A 17,885-nucleotide genomic window follows, 5' to 3' on the forward strand; every position below is an offset into this window, starting at 1 on the left:
ATCAGACCGATGCTGACCCTAATCCTCCACAGGAGGCCTGGCAGCACAAAACGGCTTTTCACTGCAGCCATACGTTCATTTACACTGGTCTCCAGTTTGGCACTTTTACTTTCTAATTGGGGTATGTGCCAATTAACCAGTTGGGAAGCTGACTAATTTGTTAGTCAGTTTTCCTTTTTTCCAGTTCTAAAAAAGGAAAGCCAACATGGAAAGATGTGAACATGTTATATTTATATTCTAAAACACTGCATTTGATAATGAAATACAACAACATTACCATAAATTTAACACTGAAGTATATTGTGTTTACGTTATTAGTCTCTATCTGGCTTGTTTTCAACCACAGAACAAAGTTGACGCGTTAACTGGTAAAGCTGCATGATTATTGTGATAAAATGCAACGTTAGCATTATGCAATGTGTTTTTAGGGTACAGATGTTACCATTTTAGGGCTGTCCCACAAAAACCACCGACTGACTCATGATGACCTGGCATCAGGATCAAGGCGCAGCAATGTGAAAGTATGTTGCGTGCATTGAAATAATGGACTCATCTAACAGCCTGAAGTCTCTTTGTTTTTCTGGAGTTTAAAGGTTGGTCGACTAAAAATGTCTTTTTCAGTGTTTAGTTGGACTAAGTCACACTAAAGAATCAGCTGTTTATTTTTTATATTTATATTTAGTTTTAATATATTTAGCTAGGTTAGCTAGCCTGGTTTCATATGCTACAATTAGCATCTTGATTACCGTCGCAAAGCTAATCAAGCCGGGTTGTATTAGCAGATAACATCACAGACTCACCTTTTTTTTTTTTTTTTTTAAATATACGCAAGTCTAGCTTTAAAAAGTAAAACTTAAGGATTCATCTGTCTGTGTCTTCATGGTGTCTGTGTCTCTCTCACTTTTTGTTTTTGTCTATAAAGTAGCTGCTAAGCTAGTTGGCTCTTTCGCCAGGTGAGCGAATCAGCTGGTTTAGGAAAGCAGTAGAGCTTTTCGAATTGACTGGTTATTCTTTTTAGACTTTCAGATAACTGCCAAAAGAGAGAGCTTCCTAACTGATCGAACCCTCAGGTTAAACCAGATTTATCAAAACTAATCTGGACCATTGTTTTCATCCTGTAAAGTAACTAAGTATATTTTTTAAGTTACTTTCATTTTATGCTTCTTTATGCATCATCACCTCCTTATTTATGAGGTAAATATTCTACCTTTTGTTGCATAATGATGCGATACACAAACCGTAAACTTAACCAACGAACCATATAAAGAGATATTATTATATTTCAGGAGTGTAATATTTAAAAACAGAACACTTACACATTGAATTAGTGCATAAATGATATTTTTACTTTTGCACTTTATATTTTGGGTTAATTAATACTTTCACATAAGTATATTTTTAATATAGGCTGATTTTTTGGATTTTAAAATTAGTGTAGTGCCACTTTTTACTAAAAGATTCGATTTTTGTTTCCACACACTGCAGCTCATTATTTGTGTTAAGTCAGTTTTAACTCTGTCATCCCAAATTACAAATTGCTCTCAAAGGATTTCAGAGTCACCAACACCCTCCAGCTTCAGTTCAGGTAAAGAAAAACTCACAGAAGAGCACCTCTGGTGAGTTTACAGCAGACATAACTCGGAGTTTTAAACCATTTTGACTTCATGAGCTCAAAGTTACTTAAATATACCCCTCACCCGGTTCAATTTTGCGACTTTGGGAGCTCTCCTGTTGATGCTTATGCTAAAATGTTAAAAAAGAAAAACATCTTTTGAAAATTCAACAGAAACCACGTTTAATTAATCTCTGCCTCAGTTAGACCTCCACAAGACCCAAAACTGGGGATCAATATCAAACAAATGAGTGTGTGTTAGCAGAAGTTCACGGCATCAGCAGCAATCAAGTTTATCAAATTTACAGGACAACCTGATAAAACCACAGACCAAGAAGAAAACAATAGTTATGGTTCAGCCTTGTGTCTCCTGCCCTGATTCGTTGGTTCAGGAAGCTCAAATTGAACTATAAGTATAAACAAAATTAAAGAGTACAAATCACCAGCTACTACCATTCGAAACCAGGGCATGCACCTGAACTGTAAGCGAAACAAGGCACCTAATCGACTTTATTTCATTGTTCTCAAAGCTACGCAGCATCCATGGAGGTGTCAGTGGTCAAAGTGTTGGGCGTCTCTTGTCCTACCTGAGTTGCTCAGTTGGGGTCCAGCAGCATCCCACAGAGCTGCGGGGAATAAGCCGTGTAGACCTGCAGGGATCTGAACACTGTGGGAGGATTACGCAGGAACTCTGCTAACAAGATTACTAAGCCGATGAAAGGCAGAGCAGGGCAAGACATGGAATCAGGTTACACTTTCAGAAGCTGAACCATGAAGGGAACCACAGTCCTCAAACCAAACCACAATGGTTTATCAATAAAGTTCAGATCTATCCAGCAATCGGACACCAAATAAACAACTGAAAAACAATCTTCCGATGGAAACCTTGGGTACCATCGATGTAAACATTATCCCCGACCAAGAACATCCCCTCTGTGCAAATGGCAACAGCCGACCCCTAGTCAGTCACTCTTTGCTAAGGAAGAGCTCACTGAGCAACAAAGAGCCCGAAGTGCTGATGGGACTGGGGATGATCAGTCTATGTTCCTGCCTCACCTATGGCCACGAGAAACAAGCTTCCTCTGGGCTTAGAGGGCTGAGGAGGTGCAGACCTGCTACTCCTCTATATCGAAAGGAGCCAGTTAAGGCGGCTTGACCATCTGACTGGGACACGTCCTGAATGACTCCTAGTTGAGGTGTTTTGGGCATAGAACAGACAAGGGGCAGAAAATGAAAAAGCTTTCTTTTGAGGTTCTGTTTTTAATGAAACGATCCACTGATTTATTTCTCTGTTGTTAGAATCCCACCTGCTCCATATGACTGAATCTACGTCAGGGAAAAAGCTTCCAGGTCCAACGGTGACTAACATGTCAAGTTCAGTACCATCTCTGTCGCTGACTTGTTGTAATAAAGCTGTTAATAACTCTAATTTACAGGTTTGATTCCACAAGTCAGAGGCCTCGTTTGTCCTCAGAGCCGTGGACGTTTCACTGCCTTTTTTGTCTCTGGTTTGGATAAAGGTGGTTTGGTAAGGGCCTGGTTTTGGTTCTGGAGCTTGTTTACAGCTCTGGGCTGCAGCACACTGTGGCGACTCCGTGTTAAAGCTGTTAATGTGGCCCTGAGGATTAGCTGCTAACGAGGTTAAGTCCAGTGTCAGCAAAACAGAGGATGAGGCACTGCAGATACCTGAGCGCCATCTCAGAGTGCACCTTAAATAAGGGTCGGACATTTTTCTGTCCTTCCTTCCTTCTTCTCTGCTTCTTTTGCTTTTCCCGTCTCCATTCTGTTTTTAATGTAATCTTCTCTTCTGTCCTTCCCTTGTCTCCTTTCCTGCACCTGGCAGATGTTTGACCTTCAGTTCTGCTGCATCATAAAAATTTCATCCTGTTTGCTTCATTTTTCTTTGTGTTGTGTCATGAAGTGTAATAACAGTCACACAATGAGCCTTTATGCTCTGCAGTGGACTCGGGTGAACTGGGCCTTTGCTGCCCTCTTGTGGATGATCTGTGTCGTCCTCAGTTCCACACACGGAGCAGACCTGGCTCTCGTTTCTCAGCTCTCATATCTCTGACGACATTGAGTTTCTGATTGTGTTATCAGCGCCACGCAGACAGCCCTCATTTTCTTTTTCTGCCCCTCAGAGTTCAGCTCGTCCCTTCGAGGGCAGCTTGAACTCAGCTTGCATTCCTCTGCATTACACCACTGTGTAAAGCTCCTCACCTCCCAGCAAGTAAACACCCTTCATCAGGACTCTTCACTTTTAGAGAACAGCTTTCAAAGGAGGAATCACATGTTTACATTTTTCTAGAACAAGTAATATTCAGAGACGTTGTTTATCCAAACAAAATATATCTGCAGCCAAAAAAAGGGGAGTTTTACACCTGCACAGATTACTGTAGATAAAACGCACGCAGCGGTATGAAACCTTTAAAGAAAGAAATCTTTTGCACAACTTATTCAGAGAAGCTAATCTCACTCATGACCCCATACTGCACACCTCGTTTTTATAGCCCCAATACACAGAAGCCAAACCCTGTACCATGAATCCAGTCCAGCATTCCCAGGATATCTTTTTCTTATCTGACTTGTCACATCCCAACAACATTGTCAGGATCATCAGGGTGGTTCAGTAAATCATCCCAGGGTTTCCCAATCAAGCACTGACTCATGGCTTTGAGTCTGGATTTTATCCAGCAGCTGTGGAGAAAGCCGAGGGTGGTGTCATCACCGTGCAGGTCAACCTGCCTGTGCTATGCACAAAATTACAAGCCATACAGATTTCAACAGAAAGGGATAAACTAAAAGGATCGACCACAGACTGTGAAACTGCTTACAGCATGAAGCTCTGTGGGCTTTGTGTCTGTTTTTTCTTTTATTAACTTTTCTCACATAAAAGCTTTTTATAAAAGAGAAGCAGATAAAAAGGAAGAGAAAACTTTAGCTTCTTTTTCAGGTGTTACTCTGGTGTCATTAACGAGGTCTACAATCAAGAGTTTATAACGAGGTGCAAGCCACGGATTACACTCAAGAACAGGAAGTCGAAAAAATCTAGAAGAGCCAACACAGCGCTGAAAAAAAAATTGTTTGGTGGAGGAAACCAAGATGAACTTTTACCAGGATAATGAGAAGAGAAAAGTATGCAGAAGGAGAGAAACACCTCATGATCTAGAAGCATCCATATCATGTGTCTAACATGGTGGAGGGGTGAGAGAAGGAAGAGAGATTAATAACAGGTATGATTCAGTGCAGAGAGGTCTATTAACACATAGTGAGTGAAGAAGAAACACCCAGTGCATCATGGGAATCTTCCAGCACCTTAGACCTATTGCAGCATAATTCAGGTAACCCTGAATCCTCCCTGAATCCTGGTCACCTTTTCCAGCTGTTAACTGTTCTCCAGGAGGGTTTCCTGCTGATCCTGCTCCAGCTGTGACCGTCTGTGGTAACGATGAATGTGCCTGTTTCTGTTCATGCAGGGAAGATTAAAACTGTTGGGATCAGAAAGGCTGACTCATGGATGACTGCTGAATGAGTGTGACGACTCGCTCAGCATCACCATAGCAGCTCGTTTAGACCATCTAACCTGTCAAGGCCCCGATTTCTCTGGCCACCATCACCCCCTCCCTCCACAGGGAGGTCACTTCCTGCTGGGACACACCTGAGACCATGTGGCCCTGTTACGATCAATAAAACTCCGTCACTGTCCCGCTCCACCCCGCCGCACCTGCTTTATCACACACTGTCTGGATAAATATTAGCAGGGCTGAACCACGCTGTCTCACTCGGGCCGTAGAAACTGTCAGTGAACCTGTCGATAAACTTCAGAAGAGGACAGAAAAGGGAAGTGTCACTGCTGAAGAGTGATCATGACATACAGTCTCTTAAATCTGATCTGACACCACTGTAAAAAAAACTCATAATTAAAAGTGTGCAAGTATAAATTGATTTTGTTTTTAAAGGCGACCCATTCTGCTCAGTTTGAGTTTAGTATTTTTATTGTGGGAGTGCATCAGAGCAGCTTTGCATAATAACACGATAAAAAAAAAAGATTTTAAAAAAATCTTTAAGTTCCTTAATTCATCATCTCCATGAAACAAGCTGTTTTATCTCCTGTCTCTTCAAGGTCCATCAATCAGAAGATAGATGGACCCTGGATGTTTTAGAAGCATGCACATGAGTTAGAGGTCACTACTGGACCTTGAGTACTGCTCTTCTTGTTCCTCCTTGCACAAAGAAGATGATACCTGTGCTGCTGGGCTGAGAGACACAGCAAACCTACTTCTGATGACACTTGGATGTGGATGTGCCATCACAGAGGAGCAGGACTACCTGCACAGCCTGAGTGGGCTGGCTGGTAGCCCTGGTAGGATTCAAAATCCTACGTCACCTTGTTCTCAAGTTAGTGCATTCAGAAGACTTTTAGAAAACCTGACCTCTGACCTTGAGGTTTTTAGCAGATGCATCTATGGTATCAATCTGAAAATCCTAGGTGACTTCCTTCTCGAGTTATTGCATTTAAAGCTTAGGTGTTCACATCTTCTGCCCACCAGCCCGACGGGGTGACGACAAAGATAACAAGCTAAAGTCGGTGACCTCCTGTGGACCCCGCTCTGCCACGACACTTGAGAAAGGCAGACTGACTCTGTGGTTATATAACCAACTTGTTAGGCCCATCGGATGATATAAAACTAGCAGCCTGACTTCACCTGACTGATCACCGAGCAGAAACCTTTCTGAATCGCCCTCATTCACTTTGCTTTGTTTCATGAACTTGACTCACAGACGATGCAGGAAGGAGTTAAATCATGAGCTCAGATTGAATTTAAGAAAAAATTTGTATCTAACTTTTAAAGCCTCCCACCAGCCAGCCAGCCAATAAGAATCGAGTGTTTTCTCGGCCCCTGGCGAGGCGATTTGAGCCTCGCTGAGGAATTTCTGCCCATGTGTCCAGCCTGATGTGTAAAACTCAGTGAGTCATGCAGGCAGTCAGAAGGCAGAGTGTGTGTGTGTGCGTGTGTGTGTGAGTCAGCCTGTATTTAAACACCACACCCAGCCTCGTCCTGGCTCATAACGGAGCTGCTGCTGCGTCTCTAAAGGTAAGAACTCATCAGAGTGAGCGGGGATATCGGGATATCAGAGAGCTTTAGCAGCAGGAACGATTTACGACTTTTCTTCTTTTTTCTACTTCAAAGAGTCAAAAAAGAACGAATCGTGTTTGTTTCCTTACTTAGCAATGACTGGAGGCTTTTATTTTGAAGCCTAGAGGATGGAGAAGTAGTTTCACTTACTTTTAAAGTATTTTTTAACCAAACATTCAGAAACAAAACCATCAATTCAAGTGTTTGTTTGTAATTTTTTAAGCAGCATGAGCAGTTTTTACAAACGCTTCCTCTAAAATCCGCCAAAATAAGAGTGAAATGAGTGAAACCTAAAGCCACCGGTGATTAATGCTGGACAGAGAAGCTGCAAACAACAGTGATTTTATAAAGCTGAAGTGCTTTGTTGATGTAAAATGTCTGCAGGGTTATAAAGCTCAAAGTCCGCTGCAGATGGAGTCGTTCTGTCGTGCATGGAGCCGAGCCGCCGCCTCGGAGCGATAAATGAGGACTGGCTGCAGTTCGCTGTGCTTTCATGTCGCCTTTCATTCTTCAAGCTGCTCAACTTATGTTAGCAACTAAAGTGAGTGCGTGGGCTCATTTCTGACTCTGAGTTTGGTTCAACAGGTAGTTTTAGGTTCTTCCAGATGTTTGGAAGTAAAAACAGCTTCACAGGGAAACATCGCTGTGACCATCATCTCCACACTGCTCTTTATCTATGACAGATGTACCCTCAGGCTCAGGGAAGCTCTTATTTTACACTTGGGTCGTAGAAACTACAGCTTGTTTTACAACAATATAAACCTGTAAAATATCTAAAAATCTGAGCTATATCTGTTGTATCTAAGGTGAAAACAACATTTCTCCCAGGACATTTACTTTTTCTGCAGCCCCAAAGAGCCCCAATCATTTTGGACCAGCTCAAGAGCACCCCCTATGGGACAGGCTTTCCAGACAGTGGGAGCTCCTGAAGACTAAATTAAGCTGGTAAACTTAAAGACACAGGAGTGAAAAAGGGTTAAAATGATATGGACTTTAAACATGACAGCAGTCCTACATACAGTACAGTAAAGAGACTACAGTATCAGAGAGAAAATCCACCAATCAGAGAGGAAGAAACCTCCAACGTAACCAGGCTGATGAAGCGGTAACCATCTGCAACGACTGGCTGAGGGTGAGGGGAGAAAAAGAGGAAACCATGAATAACAAACAAGAAAAAACTGAGGGACAGAAAAGACCAAAATCTAAAGAACACAAATAAGGAGAAGTTCTCAGCGTATCACTGGAAGTCCCCCTGAGCCTATCGCTCCACTAAGCAGAGGTTCAGGGCCATCGGGGTCAGCTGATCCAGCTCTAACTATACGCTTTATCAAAAAGGAAAGCTTAAAACTAGCGGCATTGTTTTCTCTATCCAAACTGGGAGCTGGTTTCCAGCTGAAGGCTCTCCCAGTCTGAGAGCAAAGTGCTCTTTTGGGGTGATAGGTCACTATGAGGTCATTAAGATAAGATGGGGCCTGATTATTTAAGACCTTGTATGTGAGGAGCAGGATTTTGAATTCTGGATTTAACAGGAAGCCAAAACAGGAGAAATCTGCTCTCTCTTTCTAGTCCCTGTCAGGACTCTTGCTGCAGCATTTTGGATCAGCTGAAGGCTTTTCAGGGACTTTTGAGTATTTGAGGATAATAATGATTGATCAACTAGTTTTGGATGTTGAGTTGAAGGAGACTCTGGAAATATAATTATGACTCTGTAAACAACCATAATATTGTTTCTTCATGTAAAGATGCTTTTGCCATGTTGGGCCATTAGACACCAGCAGAAACAGAAATCACTACGAGTTTTAGAAATACTAAAAAAACTATACAAATATTTACAAACCACCCCCAAATTTCAATGCACTGATCGGTAAAACACTGCCCCCTGGTGGTGAATGTCTTAGTTACATATGGCGATGAGATCTACAAAAAGTACCTTTAATAAATACATTTTTGTGTGAAGTGATAGAAAAAAAACTTATTATTATTATTGGTGTCTCTTAGACGCTGCTATAGAAAACTGGGAAAGTAGAAATTGTCAGATTGTTGTAAATTAATTTCTCTTCAACTATTAATCTGGTTGGTTCCCTGAGGAGGTTAATCGGGACGTGTTCTCTCTGTGCTCCGTGATTTATTTCGATATGTGGAATTCCTCTTTGAACGGAAGCAAGCAGACGACGGGACGAGCCGAGACTTCAGGACTGTTTGTAGCAGCTGCGAGATGAAATGCTGGCAGAGTCTGTAAGAGGGTCAAAGGTGGAGGAAACTCTGCAGTAATCACTTTAGAGCTTCAGCTTCACCGTGTTACACAACACACTCGAGATTCCTGCAGATCTGTTTGATTCATGCTCCTTATCTGCACACACGCCCTCCGCTGGCACATCCCGCTCAATAAATCAAACACCCCTCCAGCGTATGAGTGTTTACAGCCTGCTGGAGTCTGAAGGCCATTGTTGGTCTGTTTTTAGACAGTCAGAGGAGGAAACCCAGTGTTTCCACTCAAAGGTTAAAGAGGACATATCACAGCTCCAGAGACTCCTCCAGAGAAGCTCGACTGCCAGCAGGCTGCAGACTTTCTGATCCTGAACCTTCTCTCACTGCCTTTTTCTTAACTATCAAGTAAGCGATAACAGAAACTGTACGACTGCAGAAAATGATGTAAACTCACCTTTAAGCTGCTTGAACTGTGTGTTGCAGGTGAATCCATCATGGCGCTGGTGTCTGAGTTTCTGGGTCAGCTGACGCTGTCGTACAGTGGGGTGAGTCACCGATAACACAGCAATCACCATAAATGACTTTGATATATCAGGTTATTCCTCCAATTACTGATGAACCCAACTGTGCCCTAATTAGAGCAGCATTACATCACACTACTGGTACTGTACCATAACACAGGTCTCAGGTACTGGAGGCATTTCTGTGTTATTCAATGTTTTCTGCACACCTGAAAAAATCCAAACAAAAACAAAGCAGTGAACTGACATATTTTCACCACCTCAGATTCATTAAATTAACACAAGAATAATGAAGTCAACAATAAACAGAGAACAAGAGTCGTTCTCCACCTGGAGTTCATCTGTACAGTTAGAAAGCAGATAAACTGATGACTGATCAGTGCTTCATTCAGAATTACTCCAACCTCAGAAAGCTGCCTGATGGAGAACTCCTCCCGTACCCCTGCGTGTGTCTCTAACAGTCTGTTGGGCATTACGAGGTTAAATCACAGCATCAGCGTCTCGTCCGGTGCTTTCTGTCAAGCAGCTAACAGGAGCTAATGGTCAGTTTCTGTCCTCTGTAGGAACCAGAGGCCAAATACCCCACCGTGGTGCCGGCCCGAGACTTCGACCCGGCCCGTGATGCTGCCAGGATCGACACGGCCATTAAAACCAAAGGTGAGCGAGTCCAGGAAAACTTCCTCCCTGATATTTCCCTGCCAAGCCCACCGGTCAGGAAGTTTCCACTGAGTTATGTAACTGTGATCCCACCACTTCTCTCTCCGAGTTTAACTGTTCAACTGTGCACAGGAAACACAGTGTCCACGACTCGGACATCACCGACACTGCAGCAACAGAGTTTTCTGATGGTGTTTCAGCTTCTTAACCGGTTTTTAGCAATTAACGGATTACAAAAAGAGGAAAAGATATCGGTATAGCCAACAGTCAGGGGTTCAGAGCTTTGCTCAAGCGGATACTAGCTACTGTTTTACTGGTATTGTAATGGGCCTAATGGTTTATTAATGCTATGGTAACGAGTTTTAAGGAGATTTCACCATAACCAACCATGAGAAGAAAAAAAGTAGGCACTTTAAATCATGACCTTAAAGCTGCACATTTTATATATCTTTTTATTTAAAAGTTATTTTAAAAAGTGGTTTTTGGTTGTTGTTGTTTTTTAAGTTATTTAAATAAAAACCTTTATTTTGAAATGTTTATTTTTTGCTAGCTTAATGCTAGCTTTCCTGCAAACATAAATCAACTTAAAGCTATCTCAGGAAAATGGTGTCTAGAATAGATCTGAGTGACTAATTCAACCAAACTGATCTAGTAACTTAGCTGCTCATTTTCAGATTAGTTTATCAGCTAACGTTAGCTAGCTTGCCAAATTTATTCAGCAGCTAATATGACCCATAATGCTAATTGGTGCAAATTCATGCACAATGTGAAACGGTAGTGATTTTAATGATCAATAAATGTGTACAGGTAGAAAGCAAAATGCATAATGTATAATATGTAGCTTCTACAGTAACATCCAACATGCCTACAGCTATAACTGAGCCACACATCATGAATCAGACACAGGTAGCCTCATCACGTCCACGTCAGCTTCGGAGTCATTACACTGTCAATATGCTCATTACAGTAAATGCAAAGGAGTGTTTGTCTTGTTAATAACAAATTTGTTCTGAGGTTAATTATTGTAGTATTTACAAAAACAGCAAAAAGGTTGAGCAACAAAAAAAAAATCCTGATGGAAAGAGGAAGGAAGAACACGGGGACATAAAATCCGAACAAATAAAAGCTCCCAGCACTCTGAATCACAGGGTAACACATCTGTTCACATCTGTCCTCTTCAAAGTACAACATAATTTCATCTGCCTGGAAAGTGACTCACTCAGACGCTGCAGAGGACTTGCTGAGCGAGGCTCGGCCTCCATTTTCCAGCTTCCTTTGTGAGAGCTGCTGGAAAAGCAGGATGTCCCTCGGCAGAGAGACTTCCAGCATCAGAACAAAAGAAACTGCTGGAGATAATCAGAGGAACAGTTTATCAGGGTCAAAGTCACTTGTAATGATGACGGATACCTGAACCGTCACCATTCTCACTGGCCCTGTGAGAATGTGTGATCTCTGATTCTTTAGAAAAATAATAAAGACATGTATGCAATCAACAGGCGAAAGTTGTTTTGACGTCTGTATATGGTATTTGGTAGTTGAAAACAGTAAGTAACTTAGTTTCTTTGACAAATTTGCAGGTGTGGACGAACAGACCATCATCGACATCCTGACGAGACGGAGCTGCGAGCAGCGCAGAGAGATCGCCTTTGAATACGAACGATTTGCCAAGAAGGTCAGAGATGCTTCGCTGTTAACGAACAAAAATGAACCTTTAACGTATACGTTACTTTCATTATTTCAATCAATCAATATACAGAAACTAATCAGGGCCATCAGTTAATCACATTTTAATTTAAATCTTGGCTTCCAGTGATTATTAAAACCAGATAACTGAGGTCAAATTATTTCTGTTGCATTTTGTTCACTGTGAGTGAAAATGTTATATAATCATTGACCAAATAGCTTAGAATTTTTAAGGGTAGTCTTATAGAATAATTAAAAAATAATCACCAAAATGTTTCTGGTAATTTCCCTAAATATGAAAAATAAACGTAAAAATTTGTTGTTTTTTTCCCAGTTTTTACTCAGTAACGTTTAAATATAAATTAAACAATAAATCATTCAAAATAAATCGACCCTGATTGATTGATAATAACAATGATCTTGGATAATAACTTATAAGGATAAAAATAAGGAAATAAAAGAAACATCAAAAAGAAATTTGCTAAACATGATCTAGAGATTATCGCACAGATCAATCAACTGGATGATGTAATTTACATTCATTTTAATATAAAAACAAATCACGACTGCCACTACTTTTAATTTTTGGCAAACTTATAATTTCATAAATTATCTTCAGAGTTTTTCATGAACCGACAAACTTTTGGTGGACAACAAAAGTCAGCAACACTGAGATTATTTTTTAAATCTTGTTTTAATAAATGGGATATTATTATTATCATGAATAAAATAGCGATTTCTGTAATGACAGGAAAATAACTGTACACAAACCAAACTTGCATAAACCTGAAGTCCACAGACAACCCTCCATTTGGAGCCTGATGTAAACCCAAAGGCCGTGAAGCAGCCATGGTGGTAATCCAGCCAACAGCTAACATCTCATGCTTCGAATCATGAGCCAAAAATAGAACCTTTACTCTGAAGGTCGATGGAAAATGAAGGAAACTGACAAACAGAAAAGGCAGTGAGAAATACAACAGATCCTGAACTTTTTGCTTTTGTACAAATGATTATTTCTAAAGTGATTTTTAACCCTGTGTCTGTGGTTGTGTCAGGATCTGGTCAGTGCCCTGAAGGGGGCGCTATCCGGTTCTCTGGAGGCTCTGATTTTGGGTCTGATGAAAAGCACCGCTCAGTATGACGCCTCGGAGCTCAAAGCCTCCATGAAGGTCAGTGTCACGCTAAAGACCAAATGAACATGGCTCACCGGGTATCTGAACGTTCCAGAAAAGACTCACTCTGATAGCTGAGAGCTGCTGTTGGATGTTTCACACAGTTTGGGGTTTTTTCATGCAGGGACTGGGGACCGACGAGGAGACCTTAATCGAGATCGTCTGCTCCAGGAACAATGAAGAACTAGCTGAGATCAAGAGGGTTTATAGAGACAGTGAGTCACGTTTCAGGAACCTGAAAATACTAAATAAATATATAACAGAGGTTTTCATGAGCTAAAGGCAAAAAGTGAGAGAATGTGACTTTGACTTTCTCTGCAGTGTTTAAGAAGGACTTAGAGAAAGACGTCGCAGGAGACACGTCGGGAAACTTTGCTAAACTGCTGCTGGCTCTGGTTCAGGTAGGACTTCATTTATCTTCACAAAGCAGGAAATATAAGAACTCTGACAGGTTCCCATAAAATCCTAAAAATGATGTTTCACATACAACACAGGAAATGTTATTGTGAGTATCGGGTCTGTGTTTAACTGCAATAACACATCTGACTTCATTTTGACTTTAGTGGATTTGGTAAAAATATTTCAGAGAACTAAATATTTTCTAAGAACAGTTAAATATTCAGACAGATATGAAAAAACCTACAGAAACTACTTTCACAATATTTAATAATAAGTTGATAGACTTTGTCAGACAGTGTCAGTTACACTGGTTTCTCACCGACACTCTGAAAACACGAATGCTTTTCTAGGATATTTATAGTTTTGATGCTTGGATAAGAAAATGAGCTTTGATTTATTTTAGTCGACAAAAACCTGTTTTTATTTAATCTGTTCTTTTTTTCACAGACGAGACGAGATGAACCTTCGAATGTCGTCGACTATGAAAAGATTGATGAGGATGCCAGAGTAGGTCAAAATATACTTTTTTTTTTCTTTAAAGGTACTTTTTGTAAATTCACGTGACTTAAAAATGCTTTGAAACCTTCTAAGAGTTAAAGTTATCAAAAGAATATGAAAAAACAAAAGAAAGTGACCGTTATTGAACGGGGTAGAAGAGTAATCATTGTTACAGCGATGGCGTGAAATAAACGGGGGTGGACCAAAAATAATGATGAAACTTTGAAGCAACGTGTCTGAAAACATCTCGGTGCCCCCTGGTGGTGAAAGTTAAAACTCACAGGACATGATTACAAAAAGCACCTTTAAAGACTTGAAACGAGGTTTGGTGTCCTCTGAGGGGATAATCTATTCAGAGGTATAACTGTTAGTTTTGTACATGTGCTTTTTCTCTTTTTTATGTAAACCTGACCTTTTTTTTCACAATTTCTTCATTAAACCGTCCTCCTGTGTGAACCTCCCAGGCTCTGTATGAAGCCGGAGTGAAGAGGAAGGGAACCGACGTGGTGACCTGGATTGAAATCATGTCTCAGAGAAGCGTCCCCCACCTGCAGAAAGGTGAACTGCATCCTCAACACTGATGCAACAAAGCTTTATTTATACAGACAGCACATTACAGTGCTAATGTAAAACTCAGTCAATAACTAAGAGCAATAAAAACAAAACAAAAAGGCAAACGACACCAACAATAGGCCAGAAAACACGAGAACTATAAATATAAGCAGGACAGATGAAATGAAATACTAAACAACAGGAAATGTAATGAAACCTACAAAATAAGACCCATGAAACCAACAAATGTACAAATAATATGGAATTATAGTTGTATACTTGAAAGAAACCAGTGCTGTGAAAAAGCATAGCTTGTGTTTGAAGCAAAGTCTCACGTTTAATGTGTGTGTTGTGTGTCAGTGTTTGAGAGGTATAAGAGCTACAGCCCCTACGACATGAAGGAGAGCATCAGGAAGGAGGTGAAGGGGGATCTGGAGAAATCCTTCCTCACTCTGGGTACGTCTAAGAAACATCAAATATTCAAGTCACAGATTTAGACCCGGTTTAACGGGGAAACCGAGCACGAGGGCAAGTCTCGTTTTCATTTTCAGCCACACGTTAAAAGAAATAGACGCCATCAGAACAAAGTAAGAGTGAAATTCTACTTCACGGTGACAGGACACATTAAGCAGGTGTGTATCGTTTGTCCACAGTGGAGTGCTTTGAAAACAGGCAGCTGTACTTCGCCAGCAGACTCAACGAAGCCATGAAGGTGAGTTTCCCACGTTTCTGTCCAACGTTTCCACCTGGAACTAAATATAACACCTCCTCCTTCTCCGTCCATGCTGACATTTTGTGTCTCAGAGTAAAGGAGCGAAGGAGAAGGTGGTGACCAGGATCATCGTTTCTCGCTGTGAAGTCGACCTGATCAAGATCAGAACAGAGTTCAAGAAGCATTTCAAGAGGTCGCTGTACCAGACCATCACTGTGAGTCCTACAATATCCCACACACACGGAGGGCATCGAACACACCACGGAGAGGGCATGTTTGTGTTTATTGCCGATGGATAATTTTGTGTGTGCGTTTGTGTTTAGGAGCACACTAAAGGAGACTACCAGAAAGCTCTGCTCAGTCTGTGCGGAGGAGACGACTGAAACTACATTTCCCAGAGGGCCGCAGGGCCTTCAACCATCAGATGAAATCCTTCACGGTGCTCAGATTAACCCTCTCAGGCTCAAATTAAGTTTTTGTTGCTAATGCACAAAAGAATACCTGCAGTGGTACTTCTGAGTAAAAAAACTCATAAAATATGTATGTGGGGTAATCGGGTTGTTAGTTTTTAACTGTTGCAAATCGGCAACGCCTGCCTCGAGAGGGTTAAACATGTTTGTCTCTGTGATCGACGTCAGTTTGTGGAATAAAAAACGGGAAAAGAAATGATTTGTCTTTGTGTTGTTTGAGTGAAAGAACACCAGGGGGCAGCAGAGGCATGTTTAACACTGCGCAGGCCGCAGTACAGGAAACCACAAAGGATCAAACTCCGTGTTAAACACACACAGATGGCCTCGTTTACAAGAATCACATTGAGAATAAAATCTAAAAAAAATAAAAGTTTAACTAAAAACGCCAAAAATAAAAAACAGAAAATTATTTTTTCTAATAAAAATTAGAAAAAAAATCACTTCCTTTTAAGTCCATCTCTTAGTTCTCAAATCAGGTTATGGATTAAACTGTTCTTATACTCTGACATGCTGATTTTTTGTCACTGAAATAAAGACATCAGATAATTACTGCCATTTTATTTTTTTAAAAATTCCATTTGACTCTTTTTCTGGAAAGGGGACCAAAGTGTATGACCTTTATTCTGGAGCCACGTTTATCAGATCTGATTTATGCAGTTATTCATATTCAGGTTTTATAGACAATAAAATTACAGTCACTGCTTTTCGTCTTCGTGTAAATCAGCGCTGGCTCGTTCGTGGTTGTCTGCCGTGTGGAGAGACTTGATGTGCAGCAGGTTTAAGTTAACCACTGAGCCATAAACATCCTGAATGATTCTTTAACTCACAGAGCAGGATAACTCTGAGCTGTTTTCGCTGTTATTATGCGGTTTGGTCCACGAACACGTTGGTTTGGATTCTGTCAGGCTGCCGCGCTGAAAATAAAATCCGAAGCTGGCTCTCCTGACGATTGATCAGTGTTTGTAGGATCAAAGTCTGTATTTGATGTCAAAATATTGGTTATTAATTAGTCCCCGGCAGACTGACGTAGACACATATTTGTGGTGTGTGTTTGTGTTTGTACGGCTCCGCTGCTCCTGCGGCTTGTTTTTCCTTTAATCGTTCGTAGGTTTTCTGTTGTTTGTTTGCTGCTAATTTTTTAATTAAAGATGCTGATTTTACCTCGAGCAACACTCGCCGATTTGCATTTGTGGAGCTGAGGAAAAAAAGCTTTTGCTGTGTAAAGAGAGAGGAAGAAGAGGAGGAAGAAAGAGAGAGCAGAGAGCTGAGAAAAAGATTTGAATCTCCATGTTCACTGTGAAGAAATCTGACCTGAACTAAGAAGTCAAACAGTTCAACTTCCAACTTCCATTCCAAGGAATATAATTTAGCATCTAAGCTATAATGATATTCTTTTTTTGTTTATGCACCTATAGCTGCAGTTCCTCTAATGTCCACTGGAAGCTCCAGCAGTGAGTCAGTGTCCACAGACTGCAATGTTAAAATGTCATAATTAGCAGAAATCTCCGAATTATGATTCCTGGACCTCTGCACTGTGTTTGTGCTGTTGGAGCCTTTGGGGGCATTTGTAAGGATATCATGTGACCAATAATATGGCTGCTGTGAGGTCACCGTACTGTCCGAGAAGGCGGAGCATGATGTCACTGAGCATTAACAAGCTCTCAGACAGTCTGTGGTTGCTAACCAAGCTTGCTAGCATTAGCTCCATTAGATCTAAAAACCAAGATGGCGGACATACAAATTATAAAGGCTTTTTATAGGTTTTGCTGTTACGGTTTGTGTGTTTTATTAATATGCTCGGACATTTTATCAGAGCCTCTGGCGTCTCACATTCATGCACACGGAGTCACTTTCTTTAAGAGTAATTAATAATTTAATAGCATGACCTGTTTCTAACCAGCAGGTGATGCTGGTGTGAGAATGATCAAATTTAAGTGAATAGTAAACTGCTTGTAGAGGCTACGCTTGAAGCCACTGAGGTGTTTGAGGCGGCGTTGACGCGATGCCACCGTTATGAATGAAACTACAGAGGAAGTCCAATAACTCCAGCCGCACTTATCTGGTCCGTTTAACACATTTATTGCTCACCATCGGTTGCATTAGTTGTTCGACAGTTTCTCTAAGCGTCCAACATGAATCACAACTGTCACAAACTCGTTGCTCCTTCCAACCAACAACACTTGACGCTAATGAAATCTGCCTACCTTAAATATCAGTGTTTACAAACACTAAAAGTGACCCCTAGTGCCACACATAAGGTAAT

General features: G+C 41.0%; 2 protein-coding genes across 12 annotated transcripts in view; one reads left to right on the forward strand and one right to left on the reverse strand.

Moving 5' to 3' along the window:
- The window catches only part of cngb1a (cyclic nucleotide gated channel subunit beta 1a), a 37,405-nt gene extending 34,846 nt beyond the window's left edge, over positions 1-2,559 (reverse strand). For 3 of the 9 annotated variants that reach the window (XM_026176569.2, XM_026176560.2, XM_026176534.2), the window contains exon 1: positions 2,200-2,550. The gene's annotated coding sequence lies outside the window, so the exon portion shown is untranslated. Of the gene's footprint in view, positions 1-1,697; positions 1,719-2,199 lie in introns of those variants that run through there. The other 6 variants (XM_080300872.1, XM_026176551.2, XM_026176542.2 and 3 more) reach the window with 6 other exon arrangements.
- A 3,956-nt stretch (positions 2,560-6,515) lies between these two features.
- LOC113027104 (annexin A2) lies at positions 6,516-15,818 on the forward strand. Of its 3 annotated transcripts, XM_080300835.1 has the most exons (14): positions 6,572-6,708; positions 7,135-7,291; positions 9,442-9,503; positions 10,043-10,136; positions 11,714-11,808; positions 12,875-12,988; positions 13,116-13,206; positions 13,313-13,392; positions 13,838-13,897; positions 14,353-14,446; positions 14,801-14,896; positions 15,094-15,152; positions 15,245-15,367; positions 15,476-15,818. In XM_080300835.1, the coding sequence occupies exons 3-14, from the start codon at positions 9,453-9,455 to the stop codon at positions 15,533-15,535; spliced, it is 1,017 nt and encodes a 338-aa protein (XP_080156961.1). In that variant the 5' UTR covers positions 6,572-6,708; positions 7,135-7,291; positions 9,442-9,452; the 3' UTR covers positions 15,536-15,818. The 3 variants fall into 3 exon arrangements, with proteins under 3 accessions (XP_026032381.1, XP_080156961.1, XP_026032391.1); XM_026176596.2 differs by lacking the exon at positions 7,135-7,291 and having other exon boundaries at positions 6,516-6,708; XM_026176606.2 differs by lacking the exons at positions 6,572-6,708; positions 7,135-7,291 and adding an exon at positions 9,131-9,363.
- Positions 15,819-17,885: the final 2,067 nt, after the last annotated feature.

This window comes from Astatotilapia calliptera, chromosome 1, assembly GCF_964374335.1.
Source record: "Astatotilapia calliptera chromosome 1, fAstCal68.1, whole genome shotgun sequence".
NCBI lineage: Eukaryota > Metazoa > Chordata > Actinopteri > Cichliformes > Cichlidae > Astatotilapia > Astatotilapia calliptera.